The following is a 14018-nucleotide window of genomic DNA, read 5'->3' as shown; positions in this document are numbered from 1 at the left end:
TTTTACCCAAAAAAACAATAATGAAGCCAACAATAGAAAAAATTCTATATATTTATATATGTATATATAAATTGTATTATGAAAATCTGATTCAATTAAGCTTTAACCAAACTCTTCACAATGGATATTTGCAACTATTTACCTTGTTACTCCCAAAAATATAGTGCAATCAAATAAATAGTATTGAAAATTCCTGAATTTAATAATTTTACCCAGTTATAGAATTATTTAGTTAATTTACATGTAACTGTTATTTTATTTTTCAAGATCCCGCATAGTAAATTAATTTATTAATCTCCATTTATACGTATATAGTATATTGTAAAATCAAATATTTAGTTTAATATACTGTTGGCGCCAAGATTGGGTATGAATAAAAGCATCATCAAATGAGGGTATTATTGATACTGAGATTGAAAATCAATTTCTGAAGATATTTATTCCATTTGCTCATGGAAAACTGAATTAGGTTGGAATTTACTTATTATTCTTTTCCTATGTTGATTTTTTTTTCCTATTCTTCGCTTGAAAATCTTACTCTTCGGAAATTTGTATTTATCTTGGATGATTGAAACTCCAAAACTTGTTATTATAGAAATAGTCGAAAATAGTACGCAGTTTAATAATATTATTAATTTCAACGATAGTAATTTGTGTTGCAGATGTATTTGTATTCACGTGAAACTTTTAAAATGTTCTTAGTTTGGCCATTTTATTACTTGAAAGTCCCACCTTTCTTTTCTGAATTAACTAAGATTTGTTGATCTCTTAACATTATCCTTTAATCCAGTAGATTCTCCAGAGTAACTGCCCTCATAATCTCTCATGCTTCTCTGAGTTCCCTTAAGTCTCTTCAATGCCTTCTTATACTTGAGTCTGTTATGTACTCTTGCATTACCTTCTATCTTCTTTCTCTTTCTAGTCAAACCTTTATTCTTAATCATTTCTTTAGTAGATGCTCTTCTGGATCCTGAATCTACTAAATCATCAATATTTGGCATATTTCGACTATCAACTTCTTGCTTCCTCTTTTGTTTTTGCATTTTCTTCTCTTCATTCAACTTGAGAACTTCTTGTAAATATGAATTATTCTTAAATAGCTCCTTTTCTGCTTCAGCATAAGACTCATCCACAGAATCATTGTAATCAGCACTTTTAGAATCATATTCAGGTTTATATTTGCTCTTTTGGGCCAATTCGGCTTGTGCTTTTTTCCTCTTTAACAATTTTTCTGTAATGCTCTTATCAGAATTTTGTTGAGCCAAATTACTTTTTGTAATCTCCCTATTGAGCCTTGAAGCATTGGTTAAATACTTTGAAAGTGAGTTCTTTTTCGAATCAGTTACCATATCTGTAGCTCTTTCTGCAAATTGAGCTAAATCGTCCAAAGTATTAACGCCTCCCTCAACTTGGCTCATTAACCTCTTATAAAGCTTTTCTTCTCTTTTATCCTTCTTAGTCTTTGGTAACCTCATCATATTATCCTCCTCAAAATTAATTCGTTCTTTTATTTGTCGTTGTAATCGCTCCAACTGAGGTAGTTGTTCAGTTTCTTCCCTTCCAACTTCCTCAGGGCCTTCATGAATACTAGATCTCATTTGGCGAATAATATCAGTTCTTAATAACCTCTGTCTTTCTCTTTCTAACTCCTTCATCATCTTCTCAGTCTTACTCAACTTTTTATCGTTGAACTCAACTGGTAAATTCTTTGGAGCTTTATAAACGCCTTTTCCACCATCCGAATCTTCTTCAGTTACTTCTACATCTGAATCGATATTTGTGGACTCATCAAACTCATCCCTGAGATCATGTTTAAAAATATCATTTTCTTCAATGTCGCTATTATCATTATCTTCATCTTCAAATACGAATCTGTCTGGCCTTGGAGCTGATGATAAGAAGTTATCCACTTGAGATGATTTCTCTGCTAACTCCAAAATTCTATCTATTTGCGGTTGAAGTTTGACATCTATTGGCTTCAATTTTTCCATCATTGTTCGTAAAGTAACCAGCCTCAACAAAATTGGATGCTCCTTAATGTTAATATCAGGGGAAGTTTTTAACATCATATAATAACATAAATAACCAATATACATCAAGAGCAAAGTATTCTTCGAGTCTAAGTACTCCATCCCTTTTTCTGTCACCAAGCCTGAACCTTCCTTTGTTTTGACCAAATTTAATAATACCTGCATTCTCTCTTTTACTTCTGTAACTTTTTCCTTTATACTTGTTAATATTGGAGCTAGTTCTGAATCCAAACCCTCTATTCCATCCAATCCGTCATTACCCAATGCTGCTAAAACATCCGACTCTTTTTCCTGCTTTGTATTCGATAAATTACTTAAACTTTCCAATAGTGTTTCTGAATCATTAATAGATAATCCAAATGAGGCTGCCTCATTCTCTGCCGATTCATCATCCTCCTCCAATTTACCCTGATCGATAATATCATCCATGCCAAAATCCTCCTTACTCAACCTCATCATTCTACTCGCTTGAATTCCTCGTGCCTCCTCATCTTGCATTTCTACATCAGACCAGTTCTCTCCCTCACTATCTGTACTTGAAGAACCTCCGTCATAGAAATCTTGTTTTTTGTTCCCCCAGTCCTTAGTATTTGATTCATCTTCATCCTCATCACTATCATCCTCTTCACCTTCTTCTTCATATTGGTCTTCTCCTTCACTATCATCTGAAGAATCATAGTCATCATCGATATTCATTACCTCCAACTCTTCATTGCTAGTACTATCATCTACTTCTTCCTCCGCAGAAATCCATAAGGTTTTGTCCTTCTTTTTATTTCTTACTTGCACTGCCATATTTTTTTTTATTTAAAAAAAAATAATTCCTCTCGTACTCTGTCAAAAATTGCCATTTAATTTGACCTCCAAATGCACTGGCGCTGGCGCCAAATCCAATTTTTTGATTTTAACTTGCAACTTACTAATTTCTTGGCTTCTTCTCAGTTTAATTCTCATTAACTTTCATTTAATTTCTATGATTCTGCAAGTAAATTTATATACTTCTGAATATGGTTTGAGTACGCTTGAGCTACCTCTTTGCTTGTAATATTACTATGATACTGTAAACTCCAACATAGTTCTCCATTAACAGTTACAATATTATGTGCAAACATATTTAAACCAGCCTATAAATTTTAATATTTCGAATAGAAAAATCAAATAAAGTGAATTTCTAGTTATATTTTTACCAAATTTCTTTCGATTAAACTTACGTTATGTTGTGCAACACAGCTGTATGATGACTCTACCTCCACCATTACTTCCTGCTCAGTTGTGATTGAATTAATCCTTTTAATTAGTTCTTGTAATGGGCTTGAATCCCATAACCCTCCATTACTAACTAGAAATGATGAAGGCCTGATTGTTGGGTCACCAAGCTGCATTAATAATCTATTTTTATCAGACCTTGTGGGAGAATTTGCTAAATCGTGTATAAAACCTAATAAAAATTAATATTCATTCATAATAAACACATTAAATTAATGAAGCAACTTACCACTTATTACATGCCACTCAAATGTTACAGCTGATGGATCTTTTGAATCCACTATTGAATGTATTTTCTTGTTTGTATTGTTTGCTAATTCCCACATCTTATCAATATCTGACATGCAGTCCTTCTCAACTTTCATGTCCAATCCCATAAGCACTGCATAGGAACCTAAACCAACTGTTTTAATCTGTTTAGATTTTTTATTTTTGGGACTCATTACTTTAGAAACTGCTTTTTTAAGCCACGATGGGCCGATCTTCTCTCCACTTTGTGAATTCAACTTTGTTAATGATATATTTATTTTATTTAGATTATTAAAGAATTCCCTAGAATGGCTTTTATAGCTTCTTGATCTATTTGCATAAGAAGCTTCATTAAATTCAGTATTTTCCAATGAAGATATATTTTCATCCCCAGAATTTAAATTTGAGCATTCAGTTGAGTCATTTTTAATAGCAAGCTCATCATTTTTGTCTGTCAAAGTAGTTGTGGTTGTTGTACCACTGTTATTATTATTCTGCATTACTTCTAACACGTTCATTAAATCTGCTTCAACATCTTTGCTTGTTTCTGGGCGTACTGAAGGGTTATCTTTTGTTACCCATCTTCTGCAGTTAATTGCAACCATTGTTCTAATTGGAATTATTGTATTGCCCTCACCTCCTTGAATGAAGCAATCACTTCCTCTAATATTGAAAGGAGCACAATTATTCATGCAATTTAAATTTAATGTAGTCGATAGTTCTCTATTGCGTTGATTTTCTGGTGATTTGTCATCATCCTTCAACTCGGAAATATCTCCAGAGTTTCTATTCATTCTATTTTCTCTTAATTCGTATATTAACCCCATTAGTCCTAAAGCTGAAACTGCCTCTATTGCACCATTTAATTGAATCTTTCTTTCCTTACATTTTGACATTAATTTCTTTAATAATTCCTTTGAAATTTTTATTGGTAAAATGCTTGTCCTAGGAGACTTTTTAAAATCGGCATATAAGTCTCGTGAAATTTCAAGACTACACGGATTTTCAAATGGTGCCACCAACTTTCTATATAAACAAACTCCATGTGCTGCTGTTGCCCTCCAAGAGTAAAATGGCTTAAGTAGCCTTACCTTCAATGAAGAAGGAAAGTACTTGCAAACACTCTTTGGAAGGGCTGTGGGTCTATTTTTTGGAATAGCTATATCTGGAAATTCATTAGAAAGTGCGCATAAACCTAATAATTCTGTCCAGAAATACTGACGACTTAGACCGTCCATTATTGCATGATGAAAGCTCCCAATAAAACATGTTCTGTATGTATTTCCGCACTTTCCAAGTCTCATCATTCTAATTCTCCATAATGGAGAATTTTCATTATCGAAAAATTCATTCTGCTCTTTGACCAGCATACTTTCCCAAACTGGTTCATTTTCAAATTCTAAATTTTGATTTTCTTGCACTGATAGAAATTCTTCTCTAATTACTACCTCTGCACTGTCGCAAAGGTCTATAAAATATCTCTTTAAAGCCTTCCTTCCTTCACTATTGGTCATCTTTGAAATTATTCGTACTCTCAATGATTGATGCCTTTGTATCATTTTTTGTGTTGCATCTCTAACCATATCAACTCTTATAGGGAAAGAAGACTTAACAATTATTGGATTTAAAATTATGACATTTCCAAGCTCGTTGAATGTTTCCCAAAATGTCTCTACTACATCCAATGCTCTAATATGAGGATGGAGGTCCATTATTTTTTTTTTATATATTTATTTTGATACTTGAAATCTGATATTTGGGGTTTATCTCTCCCCCTTCTTTAAACTTCTAATTAGAATAATTATTACTTTCTCTTTCAAAACTATAATTTTTTGCTATTAATTTAATTTCTTAATAATTTATTTACCTCGGAAATAATTAATTCCAGTTAATTTTTAATGGGTTTGACTCAAAACTACTCGCACATGAATAATAATTGCATGCATGCAATTTTTTCGACTTGTAAAATCAAAATTGAATTAATTATTGCTTGAAATAATTATTCGAAATTTCTGCCATAAATTTATATTTATTTATTGTTCATTAATTATATGTAAATATTTTTTTCAAGATAAAAATCCAAAATAATTTTTTTAAATAAAGTAATTAATTTTTTATTAAAAAAAATTGTTCTTATATTAATCAAAATTTTTGTGAGTAATTTTTTATTATTGTTGTCCTCATGAATTTTTTTTTTTAATACCGTCACTGCATGCATTACGTGTTTGACAGTTTTTAGTAACGGTGTTGGGCAAAATTGCGCCACATAAAAATACCTCACAAATAATGTGTAATTAAATTAATTTATAAGAAAAAATGAGCATTGAAAATGGCTCAATTATTAGACTTCCTTCTGAAATAATTAATAGAAAGGAATTCTCATCATCAGACACACAAAGATTTTCTCAATTTTGGATAGTAAATAACATAATTAATTCCTTATTTTCCACTAATAACGCACACAATGAGTTAATGAAAAATTGCTGCTTTAAAGAAAGTTTGTTTGAAGAAATAAGATTCCAGCTTAATGTTATAGTTAACAACCTTGAATTGATCCAGCTTAACGAGAAAGAGAACAGTAAACAGTTCCAAGTCTGGAAAGAGTTAGGAAGTTGTGTTTCCGAGTTTATTATTGAATTAATGCAAAAATGGGACTCAAAACTTTGTGAGTTACAATATCACCACCTTAATAACTGCGAAGTATCATTTAATGAGTTAGCTTCCGAATTTAATCAGATCGGAGCAAAAGTTCAAGGAATGGATGTGATCGAAAGTTTTATTAAGCAGGAGGATTTATGGGGGGATGAGCAACTATTTTGGGAAGTTGATTCAGTTTACCCACTCCGTGAATTTCAATTTGGGGTAATGAACGAGCAAACATTATGTTCAACTCCGATTACGATCGTTTATCTTAGCAGTTTATTACATCCATATTTAAATATTTGGTCAAATATTCGCTCTTTTTTCAATATTTTGATCAATAAAGTATTCCTGGCTGATTTAAGTAATATCAAGAATGCAGAAATCCAAAAGATTGAATTAAATATATTCATTCTCGAAACTTTATTTGGTAATATTGAAAAGTCGATTTTAATCATTGACGAACATTTATTGAATATATGGATTTCTTTATTAAGAAAATGTATTGATACTTTTATTAAGTTTATTCCAAATACTCCAAACTCTCTCAAAAAATTTCCATCCAATAAAGGAAGTGATACAATCGAATTTCATGACTCAATATGTATCCTACATGATATTTTAAATTATTACAATAAATACAATACTTGTTATTTATATAACATTGGAAATATTTTTGGAATCCAACCAAAGAATGAAATTTCAATACTAGATTCTATATTGAGAACAATTAAAGTTGATAATTTTCTTCCAAATACTTCTATGGACCTATTTAGTGATGTAAATCTTCAAGATCAATCAAAAGCTTTTCCTATAAATATGTTATTCAAGAGTAGTGATAATAATAAACCTCAGGTTGTCCAGAGAAGATATACTTTTCAAAGTAACATTGGAGAATCATTCAGAGAGCTAAATAAAAGTTTGAAGACCTACTATAAGGAATTATTTATTAAGGAAAATGAAGAGAATAAAGTAGATTTTGTAAATCCAATCATAACTCAATTAATCAAAAATCAAATTAACTTTGAAAGCTATCAAGGAATTCGAATAATTAATATTTTATCATGTTTAAGTGACCTTGTAATTTTAGAAGAATCATCTACCGAACAATTAATTAAAACCCTACGTTTGGATTCAAAAAGAAAGTTTCCAAATATAGATGTTGATCCAACGGAAGCAAATCTTTCAATTAAACTTTTATATAATAAAGGAATCAAAGATGATGAAAGGGAAATTAAGAGGAAAATTATGTCAATGTTTCTATTAGAATTTGAAGTTAGTAACTCAAAAGACTATATTAAAGGTCAATTACCAACATTCTATTCCTTAAAAATCAGAATTAATAATACAAATCCTAATTTAATTTCAAATATAAATCCATCAAATACTCAAATGTTGATTTGTGGTATCCCAAGTTATTTAATATTGCAATTCTTTGACAAAAATAACATGGAGGAGTATTCAAATATCTTTAGTTTTTTATTAGAAGTCAAGAGATGTTCATTATTTTTAAATCAAGTATTCCAAACTCTTATTTTTTTAAATCGAGAAAAACAGGGAATTCTGCTTTGTAAGCAAAAAGCAAAGAAAATGGCAAATGATGATTTTGATTATATTAAATTCTGTAATAATAATTGTCTAATTATTATGAAATGGATTGATTCGTTGCTTTATATAACTCAAAAAATACGTTTTTCAATTCAATTTATTGTGGATATTTATTATGGTTATTTCTCAATGCAATATCCAATAATATGGGAAGACTTCAAAAATCATCTCAATAGCAATAACTCTGTTTCATTTATGATTAAAAGCCATAAGTTGTATCTTGAAAAACTACATAAATTGACCCTAGCTCCAAATAAGAGAGATCCCAATAATTCAGAAATAGACCAATCATTTCAATCAATCTCTATAAGTTTTGTAATCTTACTCAAGCTTGGAAGAAGACTAAATATATTAACTTATAAAATTAACCAGCTTGTACAATTCTTGATTAATGTGAATAATGTTTTAAAGAGTAAAAAGTACGTTCCATGTATGATTTTAAGAAGGAAAATACAGAAAACCGTTAAAAAGATTGCATTAGCTTTTGAATTGCTTTACTCGGAGTTTAATGAAAGTAAGCAACAGTTCATCGATTCATTAAAAATATATATTTTATCCAATCCAAATAAAGGAATGGAATTCTTACTATTACAACTCAATAATTAATGGCTTTATTTGAATTTATGGATAGCTACAAGGCCTCCAAAATAAGCAATAGCAACATAAGGTTGGTCTATTAATTTGGGATAATTAAATAGGTCAACGGAAGTTATACATTGAACTTCAAGAAAGTCAACAGCATTCAAGTTATTATTTTCATGATTCCATATGATATTAATAGATCCCTGTTTCATTCTGTTTACCCTTTGGTTATAATTATTCGTGATTAATTCCTTCATAGAATTAAACAACTTTAAATTATTGGCTGCCTCTAATTCATTATCTAAGTTGTTATTTACGTCGTGGGGATCATTGCATTCGATAGAAGACAACTCATTGTTCATTTCAACATTATTATCATCAGCTAACTCATTAATATGAATTGGATCATTTTCATTTAAATTTGTTACCAAAGCCTTGATCAAAATCGTTTCTTGGAAAGACTTGGATTCAAATTCAAAGCAAGGTCCAATAATTGTTGATCCATCATTGAATCCAAATATGGCATGATGAAGAAATGAACTACATGTCCAGGATCTGGAACCCAAAATAGGAGAAATTTGTTCTTCCTCATATTTTGAATATTTTTTCTTTTTATTGTATGCCTCAATAGTGAATTGGGTATAATCGCCTGTCTCAACTGACAAAACTATGGCTCCAATTCCATGAGAAAGGTAAATATTATTAACAAATCTACTCCAAATAATACATGTTATTGGTCTATTTGGTAATTCAAATTCCTTGATTAAATTATTACTGCTTCTTCTAATATCAACAATTGAGATTTTTCCATTGTAATCACAAACGGCAATCAAACTTGAGGAGTAAATGGGACACCAAGAAGCTGAAAGGAGTGGAATATTTTGGGATACTAAGATAATTTGTTCTGAAGGATTTAGAAGCACCAAGTTCTGTTTAGAATTAGATTCTGCTTCAAAAGTCCATACTAATAAGATCCCTTCAACAGTAGTTCCAACAATTCTTAAGTATTCTGCTTCAACATCTGGAATACGAATAGAAGCAGAACAAATTGTGTAATATGGATTTGAATATTTCCAAACAACCAAATCATCAATATTGAATCGATTTAATATCATATTATTAAGCAAAGGAATAGAAAGTAAATATGCAAATCCATCTCCTAGAACACAAAAAAGGAGTCCAGCTGATCCTTTTTCTGGCTTCTCACTTTGGGGAATCCACTCAAGAAATCTGCAAAACTGTCCATTATGATAAATCTCAAAAACTTGTTGAGGTAATAAAGAGTTATCAGCCTCATTTTCTGGATTTTGAAAAGGAATACTCCAAATTTGGATTATTCCTTTGTCATTATATCTTTTGTTTATTTGAGAAATGGGGGATTCATGTGAATGAATACCTATAGCAAGAAAAATCTTATTTATTGAATAAGATGGAGGACTAAATGCCATTTTCCAAACATGCCCATTGGTAAAGAAAAGAAATGGCATAAAATCTGACTTTGTTTTTATTCCTGAATTCACATTTAGTATCATTTCTTCCAAATCATTGTTGAATGAAACTTTGATCGAATTATCAGAAGTGGATGTAGAGTTTAAGGTATCTCCATTTAAAAAATCACTCTGAAAATCCATTATGGATGAAGATTTATTCAAAGTGTACCAACTATTGAAATTATTCTTCAACTTAAAAATTTGCTTTATCTCACTGAAGTTTTTATTTGATAATTCTTTTTTATATATTGGGAAAAAACTAAAGTTATCAATCTCCGAAAGAGCTTCAATACAGTCAATTAGAGAAGGCTTTGGCTGGTTTTTTTTAGGTCTTCCTCTTCTTCCAAGACATACATTATTGTTCTTATTCATTCTTAAACTAACTTATGAAAATTCACTTTTTGAGTAATATAAACAAATACACATTTCCACATTAATTTATTGGATTTTGTTTTCCAAACAAATTATCAAAATCAAGAATTTAATACGAAATAAGGTAAAAATTACAACCTTTTTTTCAAATACTAATTATTCTATTCAATTATATTTTCTCCTTACTTTTAATATATTTTTTTTATTTTTATTTTACCTCCCCTAATTTCCCACTAAATATTTATCGTTATCACAACAATCTTCACTCTATGCTTTATATTCCCTCAAAACCTAATACAATATTAATTATCTCATTCGACAAAATGTCACGTGAGCACTAATGGTCTAGTGGTATGATGAAACGTTGCCATCGTTTCGACCGGGGTTCGATTCCCCGTTAGTGCACTTTTTCTATAATTTTTTTTTAATATGCCCGAATATTTTTGAGCGTGGTAAAAATTAATAGCAAGCATTGAATTATTAATGTTAATTTTTTATTTAAATGATATGGAAAGAGGCTGAAATTAAAGTTTCTTGAAATTAATTAATTAAGAGAATAATTCCAATTGTACCATCCATATATACTTAAGTGGTAAGCATCATCAAATTTTTTTCTCTAAGATTTTTTTTCCTTCAATTTCTTAAAGCTTGAAAAGATTAAGTTAGAATTGAAATGAGCAGCAGAGACTATCGAAGAAGAGGGGAATCTTCCTTTAAAGGAGGAGGTTTTAATTCTTCTAAAGCATCTAGATCAAGCTCAAACTCTTCCTATGATAGAAGAAGATATGCTCCAGCCAAAACAAACACAAGGCAAAAATTTAAGTCAAGTTCAAGATCAATGTCAAAATCTAGCTCAGAATATGGGTGTCGATCTGAATCTATGTCACTATCAAATTCAAGATCGAATTCAAGGTCATGTCCAAGGGCAGGGTCAAGACAAGTTCAAAGAAAATCAATAGAAAGAGGAAGGTCCAAAGAAAGAGTAAAAAGAAACTATGAATCTAGTCCGGAAGAATTTAACGATGGTTATTATCATTGTCATCATTATAACCACCAACGCCAAGATGAGAGAGGCTTTTCTCACTCGAGAAGATCACAAAAGTTAAGATCTGTTTCAAGCTCTGGAGACAGAATAGAGAATAGAGGAAGAGCTCATGAAAGATCCGAATTTAAATACCTTAGAAGTAATGTTAAAAATCATTCTAGAATTACCACAACTCATAGGGTTGGTGATGAAGATTATGAGTTAAATAATATTACAACTTATTCTCACTCTAAATCTGTCCCTGGACCCATAAATTCAAGTAGTAGTAGAAGCAGAAGTCCAAGTATTGAAACGAATAAAAGTGAAAACAAAAATGATGGAAGAAATAAAATTAGAGACAAAGTTAGGCAAAGAGACAGAGATTTTGATAAAGAATGGAACAGAAGCAAAAGTAGAAGTGTCTCAAGATCTAGGCATTCTTCAAGATCAAAGCATATATCTGAGTCTCAAAATAAATACAAATCCAAATCCAACCCCAGAACCAGATCATATTCTTGTTCTGATGAGGAATATATCTCTAATTCGAATACAAAAACTTCTCGAAATAGATCACAATATTACAGAAACGAGAATTACTATGACCAAGGCTACGATAATGATTATGCTTTTAACAAAAATACTGAATATGGAAATAGACCAAGTCATGGATACAACTATGATCATGGAAATAGTAACTACAACGACTATGAAAGAGATAGTTATAATCATGGAGACAGAAATTGGAATAATACCAGATATTTAAATAGGTACCGAGACAGACATGAAAATTATGTTAATAGATCATTTTCTGAAGAAAGAGAAAGATCAAGAGAGAGGGAAAGAAGAAGAAGAAGAATGCAAGCAAAGTAAGTTTGTTTTTTTTTTTTATTCATTCATTATTGAATATTTTAACATTTAAACCTTTCTTTTTAGATGTATTAAAAAGGCTGGAGGATTTCAAAAACTTGCTCAAAGCGAAGGTAAAGAGCCTACTCCCGTTTTTTATGATGGATTCCAATGGGTAGCAAAAACTGGAAGTACAGCATCAATGGATCCAGCTACAATGAATAATACAAGAAGGTTTAGAAGGCTTTATTTTGGTAATCTACCTATAAATCTAGGTCTTACTGAATCAAGCTTTCAACAAATTGTCTGGCAGGAAATGGCATTGAGAGGATTATGTTTGAATCCCAATGAAAATCCTATATTGTGTGTTTGGTTTGCTCAAAAAAAAGGTAATTATGGTTTTATTGAATTTAGAACTGTAGAAGAAACTGAAAAAGCTCTTCAATTAGATGGTTTTGCTTGCATGGGATCCAAAATTAAGGTCTCTAGACCAAATGACTATTCTCAAGCACTACAATCATCATCTTCTTCAACAGCAGTTGGAGGATCGGGAACAAATATTCAATCACCTTACAATTCAGCATTAAATCCTATTAATAATTTGAATTCCCATACAACCATAAATGGAGCAATTACCAAAGATAATGCTTTTTATTTAGGACAAGAAACTGCATTACAACTACTATTCACTCTAGAAGATACTTATTCTTTAGGTACACGTAATTTGGATTCAAAAGTTCTAAGAATTACAAATGTTTTAGATCCTTGCCAAATTCAAGATCCTCAAGAGTCTAGAGAAATCAAAAGAGATTTCTGTGATGGAGTTCAGTATAAAGATTCAATTATATCCTCTAGGATTATCACAATTGACGATATATCTAGATTATGTCAAGAACTTGCTGAGAAAGATATTCAATTGGAACCAGCTGATATCCTTTTGGAGTTTGATTCTAATACAAATCTTCAATTAAGTGTTTCTGCAATGTCTATTGCAAGTTACAATAATAAGATTCCAAAGATGAATTTATTTGATGAAGATTTCTATCATAGTCATCTGAAGGGATGAAAAGACATTTCAAATTTGTTAATTTCTCAAAATAATAAATTAATTAGAAAACTTAACTAAAGCTTATTAAAAATCCAACTAAAAAAGTCTTTTTTCTAACTTTATCTTTAATTTTTATTCTTTTTGAATTATTTACGATACCTATTTATATAGCAAATATTATTTATTATTCTATCATCATTTTTGTGATCTTTCTTCAAATTGAATAATTCAAACCCTATTTAACTTTCTATTTTCAATCTTTACTCTTAACTTCCTCTTTTTGTTTTCTTTAATCCTTTCCCTCATTGCTTTCTTTCTCTTAAAAGCTATTTCTGGATTTCTAACAGTATCTAATCTTAATTTTGTCTTTCTTTCCATTCTACTTGATATTACACTCTTTCTAGCATCTGAAAGACAATCTAACAAAATGTTTGCTTTCCCAATATCATTAAAGACTTTGTCCCATCTTTCAACTGCTCTTTGAGCAAATAAACAAGTCTGACCTATAATTTGATATACTCCAAACTTTTGTATATCTTGAACCCATTCAAAATTTGTTATATTATACATATGGAATCCTTTTTCTGTGAAATCTTGTTTTTTAAGCATTGTAGAACTTTGATATAGAGCTCTTGTTGCATGCTTGAGTGAACCTATGATTATAGAATTCTCCCAATTAAAGCTTGAATCATTAATAACTAATGGTAATAATCCTATCATATCATAAAGAGATTTTAAAGTTAAAAGTAGTCTTGTTCTGAAATTCCCTGGTCTAGTAGAATAGAATCTACTACAACATGAAATTCTATCAATTAACCACCAATAAGCTTCAATTCTTATTGGAGATTTCTTTTCTAATACTA

The 14018-nt window shown here is 30.3% G+C and overlaps 8 protein-coding genes and 1 non-coding gene across 9 annotated transcripts; 4 read left to right on the top strand and 5 right to left on the bottom strand.

Annotated features, from left to right (window-relative positions):
- Positions 1-746: 746 nt before the first annotated feature.
- Chro.10352 (hypothetical protein) lies at positions 747-2825 on the bottom strand. Its single annotated transcript, XM_661524.1, has 1 exon — positions 747-2825. One exon carries the CDS (start codon positions 2823-2825, stop codon positions 747-749), a length of 2079 nt encoding a protein of 692 aa, XP_666616.1.
- Positions 2826-3205: 380 nt separating this feature from the next.
- Positions 3206-3412, bottom strand: Chro.10351 (hypothetical protein). The annotated part of the gene is made up of 1 exon (XM_661523.1): positions 3206-3412. The coding sequence occupies one exon, from the start codon at positions 3410-3412 to the stop codon at positions 3206-3208; it is 207 nt and encodes a 68-aa protein (XP_666615.1).
- A 96-nt stretch (positions 3413-3508) lies between these two features.
- On the bottom strand, positions 3509-5257 carry Chro.10350 (hypothetical protein). The annotated part of the gene is made up of 1 exon (XM_661522.1): positions 3509-5257. The coding sequence occupies one exon, from the start codon at positions 5255-5257 to the stop codon at positions 3509-3511; it is 1749 nt and encodes a 582-aa protein (XP_666614.1).
- A 604-nt stretch (positions 5258-5861) lies between these two features.
- On the top strand, positions 5862-8399 carry Chro.10349 (hypothetical protein). The annotated part of the gene is made up of 1 exon (XM_661521.1): positions 5862-8399. One exon carries the CDS (start codon positions 5862-5864, stop codon positions 8397-8399), a length of 2538 nt encoding a protein of 845 aa, XP_666613.1.
- Positions 8400-8404: 5 nt separating this feature from the next.
- On the bottom strand, positions 8405-10237 carry Chro.10348 (hypothetical protein). Its single annotated transcript, XM_661520.1, has 1 exon — positions 8405-10237. The coding sequence occupies one exon, from the start codon at positions 10235-10237 to the stop codon at positions 8405-8407; it is 1833 nt and encodes a 610-aa protein (XP_666612.1).
- Positions 10238-10571: 334 nt separating this feature from the next.
- Positions 10572-10642, top strand: trnG. The gene has a single exon. It is a non-coding gene; the product is annotated as a tRNA-Gly (tRNA).
- Positions 10643-10910: 268 nt separating this feature from the next.
- On the top strand, positions 10911-12131 carry Chro.10346 (hypothetical protein). The annotated part of the gene is made up of 1 exon (XM_661519.1): positions 10911-12131. One exon carries the CDS (start codon positions 10911-10913, stop codon positions 12129-12131), a length of 1221 nt encoding a protein of 406 aa, XP_666611.1.
- Positions 12132-12309: 178 nt separating this feature from the next.
- On the top strand, positions 12310-13173 carry Chro.10345 (hypothetical protein). The annotated part of the gene is made up of 1 exon (XM_661518.1): positions 12310-13173. One exon carries the CDS (start codon positions 12310-12312, stop codon positions 13171-13173), a length of 864 nt encoding a protein of 287 aa, XP_666610.1.
- A 210-nt stretch (positions 13174-13383) lies between these two features.
- Chro.10344 (hypothetical protein) lies at positions 13384-13875 on the bottom strand. The annotated part of the gene is made up of 1 exon (XM_661517.1): positions 13384-13875. One exon carries the CDS (start codon positions 13873-13875, stop codon positions 13384-13386), a length of 492 nt encoding a protein of 163 aa, XP_666609.1.
- Between the last annotated feature and the right edge of the window lie 143 nt (positions 13876-14018).

The sequence above is a fragment of the Cryptosporidium hominis genome, assembly GCF_000006425.1.
Source record: "Cryptosporidium hominis TU502 chromosome 1 CHRO011090, whole genome shotgun sequence".
In the NCBI taxonomy this organism is placed as follows: domain Eukaryota; phylum Apicomplexa; class Conoidasida; order Eucoccidiorida; family Cryptosporidiidae; genus Cryptosporidium; species Cryptosporidium hominis.
This window is presented reverse-complemented; position numbering and strand designations above follow the sequence as displayed.